The sequence below is a fragment of the Anthonomus grandis genome, chromosome 2, assembly GCF_022605725.1.
Source record: "Anthonomus grandis grandis chromosome 2, icAntGran1.3, whole genome shotgun sequence".
NCBI classification, from domain to species: Eukaryota; Metazoa; Arthropoda; class Insecta; order Coleoptera; family Curculionidae; genus Anthonomus; species Anthonomus grandis.
This window is the reverse complement of record NC_065547.1, coordinates 34756484-34773864: the sequence shown is the minus strand read 5'-3', so window position 1 is coordinate 34773864 and position 17381 is coordinate 34756484. Positions and strand designations below refer to the sequence as shown.

Sequence of the window (17381 nt, the reverse complement as noted above, 5' to 3'; positions counted from 1 at the left end):
TCCATTGGTTTTTTTTAAATTAATTTAAGGAATCTTGAATGTTGGATTTTTTTTATTGTTTTATGGTATTATTCTGTCTTCCTTCTACTGCAAGTTTTTCTGCTGTATCATTTTCTTTTATTCCAGTATGGCTCAATATTCATATTAACTTGATGTTCCTGTTTTCAAGACTTGGTTCTTGTTTGGTGCTTAGTGTTATGAACTGCATCTTTTCTGATTCCTATATTTGATCTGTTTTATAGCGCCTTCCTTATTAGAAATCACTGAGTGCAATGAGTGTGTTATTATGACTAACTGGATTGCCTGTGGCGAAAAGAGTCTTTTGCTTCTCTTATTATAAATATTCAAGATTTAAAAGCTCATAGATTGTGAGATCTAACTGACCTGCAAAATCCAGAAACCATTCTGTAATTTTTTATAGGGATCGTACATAGTTCCTTTGGCACCAGCCAGTGTTCATTGAGACATAATCCTCCATAACAGTAGTTGAGGACCTCCATTGTCCTCAACTACTTGTTCCTGGCATGTAGTGGGGGTTGGATATAAAGAAAATGGTTGTTGTTCCAGGAGTTTTTGGTCTTTAGGTATTCTATCCTTTTTGTTTGTCTATATGTATATTGTAGCGGTGACATGGTAGTTTGGAGTCTCTATAGATGTAATTGTAATACTGTAGTATTTGGTCCGCCCCTTCTATTATGGCGGATGTTGCTTGCCTTGTCCAATAATTATGTCCCTCATTGTCTATGTGTGTTGTCTATTTTATATTGTAGTTGAGAGTGATGCCTAAATATTTGTATTCTGTTACCCAGTCTATTTATGTTGGTTTAGTTGTAATTTGTACTGTAGGTTTGCATATCTTCCTTTAGTCAAAATCATTGCTTTGGTTTTCTGTGGTGATGCTTGTAGGTGGTGTACCTCTAGCCAGGTATTTATCCTATTTAACTGTGATTGCAGCTGCCTTAACATTGTGTTTATGCTTTGTCCTTTGATTAATAGTACAGTATCATCTAAAAAGAAAAATAACTAAACCAACAAAAGCGTCGAAATATGCAACTACTTACTCCATATTTTGACGTTTTTGTCAAAATAACTTGAATTTTCGGAATGTATTTTTTTCTTGATTAGATATAACACCTGGATAATTAAAAAAAAAAGAAATTTTATGCAGGCTGCAAAATTGCAAGATTTAACTTGTGAAGAATGTTAGCCACATTTATTCATATTTCTCCAGAACGAAGTGTTAAAATAAAAAATAAAAATAGGGTTATGTAGAAAATAAAGTGGGGCTCTGGGGGAGAGGATGACTGCAAAGAAACGCAATTTCTGTCAATAAATGTCCGTCTCAGTATTAAATTTGACATGTTCGGCTTTCGGATAAACAATTAATTTCTAATGATTTTCAGGATGGACTGTTTTGTCTCAGATACCCTGTATACATAACTATCAAACATAAAAATAAACTTCTTAATTTTGCAGCAAACAATATTCCTTTAATTTTAGTCTTCATATTATTTTATCTAGTGGTTAGTAATGAGTCCATCTTCATTTTGTCATTTTCAGATTGACTCCTGCTGCTAAAAAAGTCAGAGCTTGGTTGAAAGAGCATACGGAGTCCGTGTTACTTTTGGACCGCAGACAGCACTTTCGTGCCTCCTTCGAACAGCCCGCTCTCAACAGTCTCCTCACTAAACTAAGACAGAGAACTGTGTACCAGGATGAACCAGAAGCAGACTCATTATTCTTCCAAACCGCTATCGAACATCAAAAGAGGAGCGAAAAAGACCAAAACGAAGAGCAATAGGTTCGATTGTTGTTATTAGTTAAATAAAGTAGTCTTCTTTAGCATGTAACAGAAGTTTCCTTTTTTTTCTAACCTCTTTCAGTCAACAGTCCAACACCGTGTCGAAATATTTTAAATCGTCGGAAACACGCAAAGTCGAAGATAGTGACGATGACTTTAGGTCCCCTATTAAGCTGAAGAAGCCCGTAAAAGTGGCATGGAAACTCACCAAGGAGCCTCCCAAAGCAAAAACTGGCAAAAAACTTGTTAAGAAACAAAGCAAATTGGTCATAGAAAACTTTTCTTCTGATAATGTCAATCCGGAGCATCTTCAAATGGCTCTGGCCCTCTCGAAGTCTGAAGAAAAGATTCAAGAGGACACTCCGGATATTGGAGCCATATTGCAAAACGTTAAACCGACCAGTTTGGAACGATTCGGATTTAAAGGGAAAAAAGTGTTAGAGGGGGACAGTTGGAAGCCTCGAGCACCCCAGGTGAGTCATTTTAAGATTGCCATCTTAATTTTTGAAAGCATGTATCTAAATAATTAACAAAGCATACAAATTTCTAGAATTCCTTATTAGCAAGTTCTCAAATTAATATAAGGATTGGGGTTTATAATACATTACAGGACATTCATCTTTTTGATCACTTGAGGCGTTAAGAATCATAATGGCCTAACCCCAAAATTAAATAAATGTGTAATTTAAAAATTAAAATCAGTAGCTTTTTCCATGATGGTTTTTAAAAAAGTTTGTGAACTTCTAATAATATTTTTGATTTAATGCTTTTTAAATTTAGTTAGTTATTAAAAATGTATAGCCATTTTATTATTTTTTTATTAAAAAAATGATTTTGATGTGGGTTAGGCCACTATGTTATTTTTATAAACGAAACTACAATTTTGGCAAGTTCTGAAATCTCTAAAAGTTAAATGAAAAAGCAGATTATAATGCAAAAAGGTATATTTTTAATACAGATAGTACATGAAAAAATTAGGAAAGTCTATTCAAGGAGCCCTACACAGCCACATTATCTCTGTTTTCTCCCAGTTCGTCAATCGCTGAGGCAAATGTCTTTAAGTTATGGTAAAAACCATGAAAAATTAGTGGAACATATGGAAGAAGTTCCATAAGCTCATCTTTTTTTCTTTTTTTCTATTGGACACCCTAATGGATACAGCAAATCCAAATTTTCAACAATCACAAGGATTGCACTATTTAAAATGAAATTGGTGTTTTGTGTCATTCGAAAATTTAATCCATTGCATTTTTAGCCACTCTACCTTAGAGCCATCTGTACTGCTTTTTCTATTAGTAATAGCGCCTTCCAGTTTCTTCGTGGAAAAAAAATGTTTTTTTTCCATTTCAATTACTTGAAATGGCTTTCTCTTTCGTGCAGCTTTAATAACAGTCATCCAGTGCTCCGGTATAAACACATCTTTATGAATTTTTTTTTCTTTTTCTACAACGCCAAAATCTTGATCACACGGAAGGTATGAGTGACCTGATACTAAAAACTTGTGATTTATTTCAGTGATAGAGAATTCGCAATGAGTGCCATCTTAATATTGCGATTCTGGCCGCCACATTGATCGCTATACATGATAAGTTTTTTTTCTGACACAAAATTTTTGCAACAGTGGCTATTTAAGTAATATGGCTATTTAAAAACTATTTAAGTAAAGTAAAATTTTAATAACCTCAATTTTTGCCGTGCTACTATCAGTAAAAGTGGAAATTCCTAACAAAATAATAATACAGGTAACGGAATAAATTAAAAATACTTACCCACACTCTCCATACTAACACAACCCAATTTTTTTCAAAAAAACAACAACTTTTACTGAGAAAAAGAACAGCCACGTTTTAACCTAAACGTAGGTAAACAAATGATAGTCCTAACATAACAGTGGCCTAACCCCCGAAAGGCCAGTATAATATTTAAAAATGAAAAAATAATTTAAATATTATAGTGAAACATGTGGCGACATCTATACGTACAAAGTTTAAAATGGGTTAGGCCACTTTTCTGTCGATTCTTTGGATATTTGGGAATTGTTTTATGGGTTTATCTAAATATCAACTTTTTGTGGGTTAGGCCACTATAATTCTTAATGCCTCACTTATGTGTGGTTAAATTTGAGGAATTGCAACGCTATTGGTCACTTGTTAGTTCACTTATTTATTTAATAACTAAAAGGGATAGGATCCAACTTTTATTTGGCGCTCAACAGACAGGCGAAGCTGTCTTACTGAATGGCACAAAGTAAACAAAGAAACATGAACAGTCTAGTAAGTATTCTAGATTTCTAATAAGACATACCTAAAGTATTACGAAGCTGTACTAGTTAGTTACAACTTAGCTAAATTAATAAAACTCTAATTTTGTCCTTATATGTGTTGAAATTTAAATAAAAACTATCGGAACTTATTGATTTTGTTCAATTCTCTAGCACAAAGAATTAAGCGGTGAATGGAGAAAGTAGTTTGATGGTATTCTTGGAATGCTAGAAGTTTGCCTTGTATATACGGTAGTAGTAGTAAATATTGGCGTTTATGTGAATATGATATAAGCAGAAATCACGTTCAAGTAAACTGTTTATAATTTTGTAGATCAACATTAATCAAAGTATTTACGTCCATTTTCGGATGCTTGTATTGATCTATTCAAACGGTAATTAAGAAAATGTATGAACTTCGTGTAGGCTCTAATCGTGTTGTATACAGGGTGTTAATTTGAAAAAGTACCACCCTCTAAATTTCTGCCCCTGTATAAAATTTAAAAATTTCCAAAAATACATTAAATTTATTTTTGAGGGGGACATTTTTTAGGTTAGTTTACAATCAAATTGCAGCAGCCGTCTAGTCTGGCGGGAGCGGACATAACCTCTAAAATTTTAAATTGAAAGGAGGGTCGAGTGGTAACTCATTTTAAAGGTCTTTTAATTACCTTTCAAAGATACCACATACTTTATCTTTTTGTTAATACTTTATAAGAAACAAATTAAAACTGGTAAAGATATTTATTTTTTTAAGTAATGATTATTGTAGTGAAATAGAACATAAAAAAGTAATAAAAGGTAAATTAATTGATTTGATTTGATTAATGACCTAAGTTGCGTCACTACCGGTCTTAATTACCCTATAGGGATATTTCTGAACATGGAATACCCGTACAAGTAGATAGGACGGGGTAGAAGAATAGCCTGGCGCCATGTTCACCCAATTTAAATAAATTGTTTAAATTTACATATAACAATAATTAATAAAAAGTGAGAACTTCAAATTAAAAAAAAGTGTTGACTAATCCAATTTAAAACGCTGTATCAGGAATGCAGGCAGACAATTATTTGAACATTAGTTGCTACTTAAGTAAAGTTTTATTTCTTTTTTTTTTTTTTTTTTCAAGTACTTTATTGTCGAAAATTTGGTACATGTACACGAATTTTATTGACAAAGCTTCAGAAAATAAATACAATCAAATCAGATTTTACAAAACAAATATAAAAAATTTATACAACATATAAAATGCCTAAAAAAAAAAATGCAAGAGAAAATGTTACAAACAAAATCTTTATAAAATAAAATACATGCATGTAGACAAAGGTAGCAGAGATAAAGGGACACATAAAGGTATGTTCAAAATTAAAATTAACAGATTAAAAGCTTAGCATCTACTACACAACATCCTCAGCCTTAAAAAAGTCTTCAATCGAATAAAAGGCTTTTAGAAGCAAATATGACTTCAGTTTACAACGAAACTGGCGCAAAGACTGAACACTTCTTAATTCCACGCTAATGAGATTATAAATCATTAAACCGCGATATATAAATGAATCTTTGATAGATGTAAAATGAGGAATAGGAAGGGGAATATTATTAATCTGTCTGGTAGGATAACTGTGATGTCGGATTGGAAAACTGTTCTTATTTTTGAATATTAAACATGCAGTTTCCAAAATAAATAATGATGGTAGGGTCAAAATACGGCTCTCTTTGAAAAGATTACCACAATGCATTCTAGAATGGGCCCTAAATAAACTTCTGACAGCCCTCTTTTGCAGCACAAAAACAGACTGAAACAGATAATTTGAACATGCACCCCAAAATGGAAGAGCATACCTTAAATGCGACTCGAACAAAGCAAAGTACACATCACGAGCAACATCTCTCCCCAGTTCATGAACGGTTGCCCTAACAGAGAAGCAGCCAGAAGCAAGTTTTTTATTTAACTTTATTATATGGTCAGAAAACTTTAAATCTTTATCAATGACTAAACCAAGAAATGCAGAATTGTCTACCATGTCCAATGCGTTCTCACCAAAATCAAGACTCTCAGCTTGAAAATTGAAACCAATAATGTGGGACTTTGACAGATTTAAGCAAAGTTGATTGGAATCACACCATTGCTTTAATTTCAGGAGATCGGCTGCAACATCTCTGACAAGCTGCTTGGGATCTTTATTCGACCATAAAACCGTTGTGTCGTCAGCAAACAATGTAAAATGTCCACATATGCTAAGAGTAATAAGATCATTAATATATACAAGAAATAGAAGGGGACCAAGAACTGACCCCTGTGGAACACCACAATCCACAGACTCCCTACCAGAAAAGTCACCATTAAGGTACACAGACTGCTCGCGACCAGACAAATAGCACTCAAACCACTTCAGTGCAACACCCCTAACTCCATAAGCAGAAAGCTTCTGAAGCAGTATCCTATGACTCACACAATCAAAAGCTTTGGGCAAGTCACAGAACACCGCCGCAGTCGCCTCTCTTCCATTAACACCCTGGAGAAGTTTGGACAAGAAATCAAACATAGCGTCAGAGGTGCTTTTCCCTGATAGAAAACCAAATTGTTCATCTCGAAGAACCCCTTCCCCCAGAAGAAACCTTAAAAGACGATCCTTCATAAGTCTTTCAATTAACTTAGATAAAGTAGACAAAATTGAAATCGGCCTATAGTTGGATGGACTAGAACGATCACCACCCTTATAAAGAGGCAAAATTTTTGCTAATTTTAGGCAAAGAGGAAATGTGCCCAACTGAAATGAAATATTAATAGCATCAGAAAGAGCCTGAATAGCACTCAAAGGAAGTTTTCCCAATAAATTCACTGAAATACCATCGTCACTAGATGCCCTTTTCTTTTTCATCGATCCTATAGTGCAAAAAATCTCCCTGGGAGTAGTGGGGCTGAGGTAAAATGAGTTTCCACTAGTGGTAGGTAAAAATTTGAGAGGGTCATAAGTGGAAGAGAGACCCTTTGTGAGGATATCAGCAACCGAACAAAAGTACTTATTTAATATGTCAGAATCAATCCGCACTTCTTGAGAGCCATTACTCTTGGACACAACCTCATTAACAATTGACCACGCTTCGCGTTGCTCATTGGAGGAATATTTCAAACGTTTGGAATAATAGAGTCTCTTCGCTTCACACACAACTTTCCGGTAAACTTTTCGATATCTCGAGAATAGCGACAATACAAAATTATTTATCGGGTAGAACTTTTTTAAAATACCAAAAAATCTAAGATTACGACCGGAAATGCGAATACCAGGAGTTAACCATCTTTTCCGGTCCGTAAATCGATTTTTTAATGGGTGAACGGGAAAGTATCTATCAACTAACTTTGAAAGAGATGCGTGAAATGAAGCAAGAGCATCCTGCTCACAAAATATTGAGTCCCAATTAAAAGATCGACATCCTGCGTCAAAAGACCGGAAGTTCCTTGTGCTGTAAATTCTACCCAAACCTCTGGATTTGTATCTTTTTCTGAATGGCACCTGAGCCAGGATGGCATTATGATCAGACAAAGCTGGATCAAATACATTACAAATTACATTCTCCTGTATATTGGAGGCAACATAGTCAATGGTTGTTGATGTGGTACCTGTTACACGCGTAGGGCTGTTAACATGCATAGAAATATTAAAAGAGGAAAGCAAATTAATTAAATCCAATGTAGCCCTATTCTCCCCATCTTCAAAAGCTATATTAAGATCTCCAGCAAGAATTATAGTATTTTTAGGAGAAAATTTTAAAAGGAATTGTTCAAGCCTATCTAAAAAAGTACTTATACTACTATTTGGGGAACGATACATACACACAATATAATAATTGGCTTTACCAGAATAAACAATTGAGAATTCAAACTCCTTTTCGACACTAAGATCATCAAAATCGCCAAAACCAACAAAGCCGTCGCAAAAACATTGATGCACAAGAGCCACAGTGCCACCATATCCAAGGCCAGCCCTACAGAATTTGGAAGCTACAGAGTAGCCAGGAAGGGAAATTGGTTCCTCATTTCTCAACCAGTGCCCAGTAAGTAAGACAATGTTTGGAAAATTTAAACTGTCTAAAAGTATATACAAATCATCAGATTTACCGCGCAGTGATTAAATATTCAAAAGCATAATAGAAATGCATGCGTCAAAGTTGCCTACCCTAAAAAAGAAGAATTAACCAAGGTATCAGCTGAAGTAGAGTTAAGAGTAAGAGGAGAACTATCAGAGTTAGAGCCACTGGAATGCTTATCAAAATTAATATTAGATAATGGAACGGGGGAGAGTACAAAATTTCTTTTTAACGCATAACTAACAGTAACAAACAAAACCAGACGAACACAAAGAGCACTTTTACTAATTCTAAATTTATTATTTTGAGAGTTATTGCTGAAAATTCTTACTGAAGCCCTTTGGGACTTAAGAAATCTCTTACAAATAGATACCACATGAAAATAATTAAACTTATTTGTATCATCGTAAGTTAAGCTTAAAGTTAAATTAGTGAATTTACCCAAACAAAGTAAACCATAAAAGGAGTGACAGTCAAAATAAGTTGATCCTAAATCTAAGCAAACAATAATATTATCCGTACTAACATAGTCAGTGGTTAATTCAAATATACGGTTTGCCATCTGGGATAAAGTATAGTTGGAGTGAACTTCACCGTGAATAGAACAGATCTTAGAGTCCAAAGAATGTGTCATCCCAGAGGCTACACCTCTTGCAGTCTGATCACCAAACACCAGGACCTGCTTTCTGCATACATTGACATCAGGATTACTTGTCACAAAAAACTCTTTAACATCAGGTACTGTTAAATTCTTGGTACTAGAAGGATTGTCAAGTTCTGTACTAAGTGTACAATGAGTGTCAAATTCGATATCCGAAGAATCCTCGATAACTTCCTCGCGTGAGTTAGAGGCTTTAAATACCTCCATGTCATTTTTGAGAGAAGCTATTTCACAAGAGTATGATTGATTTTCAGCTTCATATTTCATTTATTTTGACTGTACAATTATTATCTTAGCTTAGAGTAGTGGAGTACATTTGAGTATGTACTAAAAAAAATACATTCCTGTTGAATGAATAATCTAGCAACTCTCTTACAAGTATCTTAGTTAGTTAAAGTTGGGAAATGATGGTCAAACGACATAAGTTGAGCAAAAATCTGATAATTTCTTAAAAATGTAAACAGCTCTGTTTGAATTTAGTTTTGTAATTTATCGAACGGTTATTCAGGGTTACATTAAAAGAAATTGTTAAGAAATTCAAAAATTTGTAACCACAGTACTAAAAAGATCAACAGAGGGTGTCAATTTTTTTCAGTTTTCTATAAAGGCCTATAATTTTAAAAGTACTCAAGATAGATTTTTTGAATCCCTGAGCACTTGGTCTATTCCCCGTTTTCGGCTTATCGTTGATTTTTAGGACACCCTGTATATTGCAAGCTCTATGTATGGACCAACATTTTGTAAGGTTGGTTGTAGGTCTTGCAAGGTAAAAAGTTTGAGAACTGCGAGCTGACAGCCGAAGAGCGTGTAAATTTAGAAGTTGCAAGACCTCTGGAGGGTCAATTAAGCCATTAGTTAATTTATATAAGAATTGCAGATCTGCCGAATCTCGTTCTTTTCTGTAGAGATTTTGCCTGAAATATTTCAAGCAAACGATCATGTGAGAAGCCGATTTCCTGATACACCATTTCGCATTCAAACCAAAAGAATTTAAGAAATTTTTGGGATATACAGGGTGTCCGGAAGCTAGATGCAATCCTTTAAGACGGTGATAGCTGACTTAATTTCAAACATTTTAAGCTAAATATGTGTAGGTCGAAATTTGTTTATAAATTTTTTATGGCAATTTTCGCATTTTTCTCAAGAAATACCAAATTTTCACACTTACGGTAATAGAGCGCAAATTACAATTAGTATCGGAGTTTCAAAGTTTATTTTGTTTTGTCTAATGTGTATTAATAAAAATACGATCAATTTCAAGCTTCTGTGTAAACTTATTAGAAAAAATAGAGATTTTGAAACGTAAAAAATAAATATGGAGTTAAAATAAAAATGCTTTGTTTTATGTTTAAATAATTGTTATGAAAATGCTTTCGTCGTTCAAACCTCTCTAAAAATATGCCTAGCTTCTGCCCTTTATTTTAAGATATCACTCATGCCGATACCTGGCCAATTCTCAGAATTATGGCCTCTTTTGTGCGGCAGGTCATGTAAACAAAAATTATTAGACTGATACCTCTCATAAGCCTACTACGCATTAGAGTCCCGATTGTGGGGTTATTTTAGGTTTTAATGTTAAATAAAACACAATTTTGTTTAAACTATTTATTGTTCATGTTCAAAATGCAATCCATTATTTCTAATACAGAGCACGAGCCCTTTTTGTTACTTTGGTGGTGGTTACTCTTATGGTCATATCTTCTTTCATCCTGTCAAATGCTTCATTTATTTTGGGAATCAACTCTTCTCTTGTTCTTATTTCGGTTGTGTATACGAGCTCCTTTGCCCGGCCCCATATGAAAAAACCCAACAGAGTTAGGTCAGGTGATCGAGGAGGCCAAGGAAAGGTTCCGCCTCTACCGATCCAACCGTCCGGAAAACAGTCGTCTAAGTAATTCCTGACAGCCAAGGACCAATGCGCTGGACAACCATCTTGCTGAAAGATTATTGGTCTTTCTCGTTCCAATAATCCAGCTTTGTCTAGAAGAACGGGGATATCATTTTGTAGAAAATCTAAATAGTTGGCTCCATTTAAATCCTCTGGTAGAAATTAAATGGAGCTCTGGATTTGCACTTCATTAAGCGATGCTGTCTAGTGTCTGTAAGATGTTTCAAAAGAAGTATAATGCTGAATGAAGGACACGCTTAAAAACTTAAGAAAAGTTGTTAAAAAGTGTAACTGGCCGAAAGTTTTTGATAAGATTTTTATAATTTTTTAACAGGAATAATTTAAGATTTTTTCCAGAGCAGAGGAAATTCTCCAGTTCTGAGTGCAAGATTAAACAATATTGTTAGCGGTTTACAAAAAATATATGCATACGCACAATCTGACTTTGGACTTTGGGCTTAAGATGTGATGTGAATAGTATTAGAATTTGAGTAGTTGATTTCAGTTATCTTTTGTTGGGATGTGCTTGAGTATCAGTTATAAAAAAATTGAGCAAAGGAGTCTGCTATGTTTGGGGTCAGATAAGAGAGCACCAGTTTGAACATACATATTACATGGCATAGAACTTTTTTTTTGTGAATTTTCAGAAGTTGTTTGGCGATGTGTTGGAGATTTTGCTCAAGGTTAGAGCAGTAGGATTTATTTGAATGATCAATGTCTGCTTTTTTTTGTGTGCGTAAGTTGCGACAATTAGTTAAATCCTGTTGATTGGTAGAACGCTTATATTTTTTCCAGGCACTATGTTTTTGTTTAATTAGTCTTATTATTTGTGGAGTAAATCATAGCGGATATAAGCGCTTTTTTCTCGAAATTTTGGATCTATCGGAAACTTCGAAACTTATTAATCTAAATAGGAATAAATTTTCTGATAAAAAAGTTCAACAGCTGTATTGATACTTCAACTATCATAAATCAATTAGACCATTGAGCAAGGTCCAAACATTTTTAACTATTTCTTATAAATGCAAACGCTCTTTAATAATTTATTCTACCTTGATCTAAATTTAATTCTGTTTCACTGTCACTATCATTGTCTAAGTCAAAACTTATTAGGAGCTGAACATTAGTATTAATAGACGCGTAAGAATTTTCTACGTGTAAAAATGTTGTATGGAGTTTTTCCAACTATCAGTTGTAATATTACTTACTACACTTTTTATTAGACAGTTTTCGAAACCATTAAAAAGTATCACCGGTTACCACTAATTGACAAGTATGACATTTAAAGAGTCATTTATCGCATATCCCTATCGGCACCCTCCACTATCTTACGTACGATAGACATAGCCATAAACATAGCGAAACGCATGCGCATTAATGTTGTTTACATTATTGTTAAATAATAATAATAATTAAGAATTCAAGTTTATTTAGTCTCCTTTTGTCTGAAACAGTAAAAATAATTTTTTTTTATTTTGCATAACAATGACCACGACCAACTTAAATCTAAATTTCATTGTCTTGACAAAATTCAAGAGAAGTAGGGTCAGATTTAATGAAGAAGATGATCAAATATCCTAGCAAATAATCCCTATGTTGATTCAGCAAAATAGAACATCATACACAATAATTTTTATCTGATTCTAGAGCTGCAAAATCATCAATCATATTGTAACTTTAGATACATTTCAATTTTTAAATAACGCTACCTAATTAAATTAAATATAATATTGTAGACTAAACATTAATAAAATATCTATAGTTTCTTTAATATCAAATAAAAATGAGGTTAGAAAATTTAAGGACTAATAATTAAAGAAAACAATTAAAACGAATTTCTTGGAAATAATGTTTTTTGCTATCGTTATAATAATACTTTATGCTAGGTTAGCGGTAAACGTGTCACCTATTTCGAAAACACTTTTTGGGGAGCTGTCAAACAGCGGCTAAGATGACGTTTATGTCTATGTTAAGCGTCAAAACATATGCATCTTCGAAAATTGTCTATTAATTCCACTACAGATGCATTTAATGTTGGGGAAGTATTATTTCTTCGAATATTCGATTTTACTTGATGTTATATTAAGTTCAATGGGATATCAATTTTTTAATACTTCTTTCCTTTGCATTTTTTATGAATACATTTTGCTAGTGTTTTTATGTACATCCATTTTTCCCTTCCCATAATTAAGCGCTAATTCCGCTGACTGATTGATTAGGTTTTGTATAAAATTCATTTAGGAATTCCAGAGGACCACATATACGATGATCTTTGAATACAGACTTTCTTTTTTTATATAAATTTTTAAATGGACAGGTGGTTTTTCCTGTACTCTTAAGCAGCATACCATTCATGTTCCCTCTCGTAATCTTAAATTATATAAGCTGTTCTCATTATTTGCCTCATCATAGCACTAATTATGCAATGCCTATTGAAAGAACTTTAAGACTGCTTAGTGATAGGGGTATTGAACGTTTGGACATTCTTTTAAGTCACTTTAAATATATTATTAGAATAAGTTAATAGAGAATAAAATAATAATATTTAATTTATTCTCTATTAACTTATGATCTAGTTAATTTAAGATGTTTATTAATACATTGATAGTTGTTACAAGAGAAATACCTAATTTAGATATTTCTAGGTGTGGGGTACTCAATTAATATATTTACTTTATTTAAAACGTATAAAATAGTTAAGATTAGTTAAGTAACTTTGGTAATAGTGTTCAATTTTTTATTTTTGTTATATAGTTTTTTGTAATGGAGTTTATCCCGTATATTAAATAAATAATTAAAAAAAGTCAAAGCTGTTTATAACATTATAGCTGCCCTCTTCAAAATCATCTATTATTGCTGATATGGGGTCCAAGATTTATATAGAAAATTATAAAGTTACCTATCCTTGCACTTCTCCAATGCTTTAGATATTATAGGTAACAGAGATGTGTCAACGTCAACCAAATCCAATCAATTGATGTGATTTCCAGAAATTAATATGCTTCTTTTTACACCCCTATCAACCAAACTTTAATAATTAAATCCCAATAATTTTTGTTGTAGGTGGGACCCAAAAAGGGAAGAAATCGTTTCAAGTATGTCACCCCAATATTGAACATGCGCACCTCAGCTGACCGGGAACAATTGATTAACTCAAAAATATCCTTAATATTGAACCAAATGAGCCTCGAAACAAACAAGACTGATAAGGTTGAAATATTTAGTGAAAGATTGCATGGATTAGCTTGTAATGAATGTAGATTATTTAAGTTTGATTATGCTTCCGATAATTTTTATGTATCAGACTTGAACTTCTCTAGAAGGCGATTTATAAGTTTACTGAGGGATTGGGGCACAATAATTGGCAGAGAAAAGAGTCCAGAGCTACCAAAAAGTCCTGGAAAAAGGAGTATCTCGCCTGATTTGTTTGCTTCATACGAGGAGCCACCAGAAGCCCAAGAAGCTTTCTCAATTAGTACTAATGATGAAATTGTTAGTACTAAAGAACCAATTGATGAGAACGAATGTATTTTGATATCAGACAGTTCAGAGGAACCTTGGGCAGCTCGTGATGAAGAACATCTGAATGTCACCGATTATATCAAAACACTTTTAAGTCAAGATCGTTATAGTTTCGATAATAATGCCACTGCCACTTTGAATAGCAAAGAACTAGATAAAGAATCTATAGGAAGTGAGGAATCGGATGTTTGTAAAAATCCTGTAAAAGATGTAAATAGCAGCCAGGAATCCGTCTTGAATGATGAAGAGCTGAACTATTCCACCCGTTATGCAGATTTTTTTAATTGCACGAATGTCATTGAAAATCTTAATTTTTCTGTAAGCTCTTTGAGCCCAAAAAACGGCAGCCAAGAATCATTGTTGAACGATGAAGAATTGAATTATTCTACAAGCCGTGCAACTCCGTCAAAAACCAGAAATAGCATTCAATTGTCTGCCACAAATGATGAAACGTTAATCTATTCTCTAGACTACTCGACTCCAATCAAAACCTTAAATAATGAGGAGCTAAATTATTCCATCAATCATGAAAATGAGAATTTTATGCGCCTAAAAACGAGTCGAGACAATAAGTCTTCCTCATATTCAATCGAAACCTTAAATAATGAGGAGTTAAATTATTCCATCAATCAAGCAAATGAGAATTTTATGAGCCCGAAAACGAGTCCAGACGATAAATCTTACTCAAGTTCAATCGAAACCTTAAATAATGAGGAGTTAAATTATTCCATCAATCAAGCAAATGAGAATTTTATGAGCCCGAAAACGAGTCCAGACGATAAATCTTCCTCATGTTCAATCGAAACCTTAAATAATGAGGAGTTAAATTATTCCATCAATAATGAAAATGAGAATTTTATGAGCCCAAAAACGAGCCCAGACGATAAAGCTTCGCAGTCTCTTCTAATCCAAGAAAACCCCATAGAAACACCAGTGAATAGCCAATACATAATCAAAACCAGCGATATAACTCCCATGCCGAATTACGATACAATGACGACCCCGTTGATCGTTAAAGAGTTGGATAAAATTGGTGTGAAGCCCTTAAAAAGGCTCCAAGGGGCAAAATTATTGAAGTACATTTATGACAGCACTCATCCCTTTGTCGACATTGATGATGATAGGCCTGCCAAGAGGGCCAGATTAGAAGAAACTAAGGTGGCAATAGAGATTGTTGGAGACAAGTTGTTAGAAAAGTAAGTGAAATTAATTCGTTTAGGTTTTTGGTGAAGGGGCTGTGAAAATCATTGTGTTTTTTACCCATATTTGGATTTTATAGGATTTTGGATGCTCTTCTTCAAAGAATTTTTATTTTTAGGCTAATAATCATCAAGTTTTTCTTGTTGATTCGAATTTTATAAATGACTTCTGTCTTGGTGCAGGACGATTCAATAGTTTGTCAATGTAAAAATCATAAGAAACTAGGCACGTATTATCTGTTTCTGTAGTGTACAGAGTGGTGCAAACACCACTGTATTTAGGCATCAGTAGGCCAGTTGTGCACCTTTGTTGAAGGAGTGGGAGACCTCTCACTCAACTCGTCATTTAACCCAGTGAGAGGGGACTTTTGGGGAGATTTATGACGAAACCTCTACGTTTCAGCCTTTAAGCATATTTTTAATTAATTATAGTATTGTTAAGAAAAAGTCGAAATTATTCTGTTTAAATGTTACAATTTGTACGAAAATTATTATTCAAAATACCACTTTTGTAAATGTGCTTTTAAAAAAAAAATACATTTTTTTTAATCATTTTTTACTCATTTATTATTTTAGAGATTTTTTCAGGAATGTTGTATAACTATGAAAACTATAAATTTTTTTGTTTTTCATAAAGTCGTTTTGATGGGATTAAATTAAAATAAGATAAATGTATTAGGTTAAGATAAATTAGATAGAAGTAAAAGCTTCTCGGATAATAAAAATAAAGTATAAATTAATTAAATAGATTAGTCTTCAAATGAAGAAATTATATTTCATATACAGGTTGTTTTAGGAGGAATGGTGGATATTTTGGTATGTTTTAGTAATAATAATATTTCTGAATAGAAAACAGAGACTTGAATTTAATTCTAGTGTTAGAGCATAATAATTTTTAATACAAATAAATAAAAATCGCTGTTAATAGTTCAGCGGAATGGTTCGAAAATCCCATCGTCAAATTCAATACATTTCTCAGTATGCTCTTAATTATAATATCATAATGTCCTTAATTTTAAAGATTAACTCGTCTGACATACGTTTTCTTGATAAATTTCATTTTTCAGCCTTCCTCCCAATGCAAAATCTAGAGGAGTAAGGTCGGGCAACCTTGGTGGCCAACCGGGGCCGATCCAATCCCGGGAATGTTTGATTTAAGTATTGTCTCACTTGACGGATGTCATGTACGTGTCTTCGTCGTGCTGAGAAATCATATTCATTCTCAAATTCAAAGGAATATCCTCTATTGGCATATTGTTTTGTAGAAAATTTTAATACCCGGCTCCTGTAAGACGCTGTGGTAATACAACGAGTCCAAGCAACATTCTGTTAAGAATTCTGCACCACACATTTACGGAGAATCGATGTTGGAAACTCGATTCAGCAATGGCATGTGAATTTTTATGAGACCACTGATGCTAGTTATGGGTGTTATTAATATCGTCGCGAGTGAAGGTTGATTCATCAGTGAATATTATTGATGAAATTGATTGACGGTGAGCATTTACCCAATGACAAAATTCCAATCTACTAGCGATATCATTGGGTTTCTGTAGTTGCACCCGTTGTACATGAAATGGATACAAACCTTGCTGATGTAATGTCCGCTACGTGAGGAATATCAATGTGAACATCAATTCTTCATGTACTCGTACCAGGACTACCTTCCACCGATTTAAGGATCGGTTCTAATTCATCCAAGTTTTGTTGATTTCCACATTTGGATTTAAATCTACTAGGGTACACTACCAACCTCACGCAGTTTGGTGAAGACGCGAGTAAATACTCTTGGACTCGGTAATCGTCTGTTCGGAAATCGTTGACCATAATCTCTATAAAAATGATTAACGAAGAGCTATTCTGCGTATATAAAGACCTGCGGCATTCTCAACACTTTGACAATTTGCGACATGACGACATTTGTCATTCACCGCCTACTTAATCACGTGTGATCAATTTC

The 17381-nt window shown here is 33.6% G+C and overlaps 1 protein-coding gene across 3 annotated transcripts in view; it reads left to right on the top strand.

Moving 5' to 3' along the window:
* Positions 1-17381, top strand: part of LOC126750167 (structure-specific endonuclease subunit SLX4) — a 33009-nt gene that overhangs the window by 7999 nt on the left and 7629 nt on the right. The window contains exons 2-5 of one of the 3 annotated variants that reach the window (XM_050459690.1): positions 1561-1801; positions 1884-2274; positions 13764-14818; positions 14924-15418. In XM_050459690.1, the coding sequence (XP_050315647.1) occupies positions 1716-1801; positions 1884-2274; positions 13764-14818; positions 14924-15418 (2027 nt within the window). In that variant the 5' untranslated portion in view covers positions 1561-1715. Of the gene's footprint in view, positions 1-1560; positions 1802-1883; positions 2275-13763; positions 15419-15540; positions 15976-17381 lie in introns of those variants that run through there. The other 2 variants (XM_050459691.1, XM_050459689.1) reach the window with 2 other exon arrangements.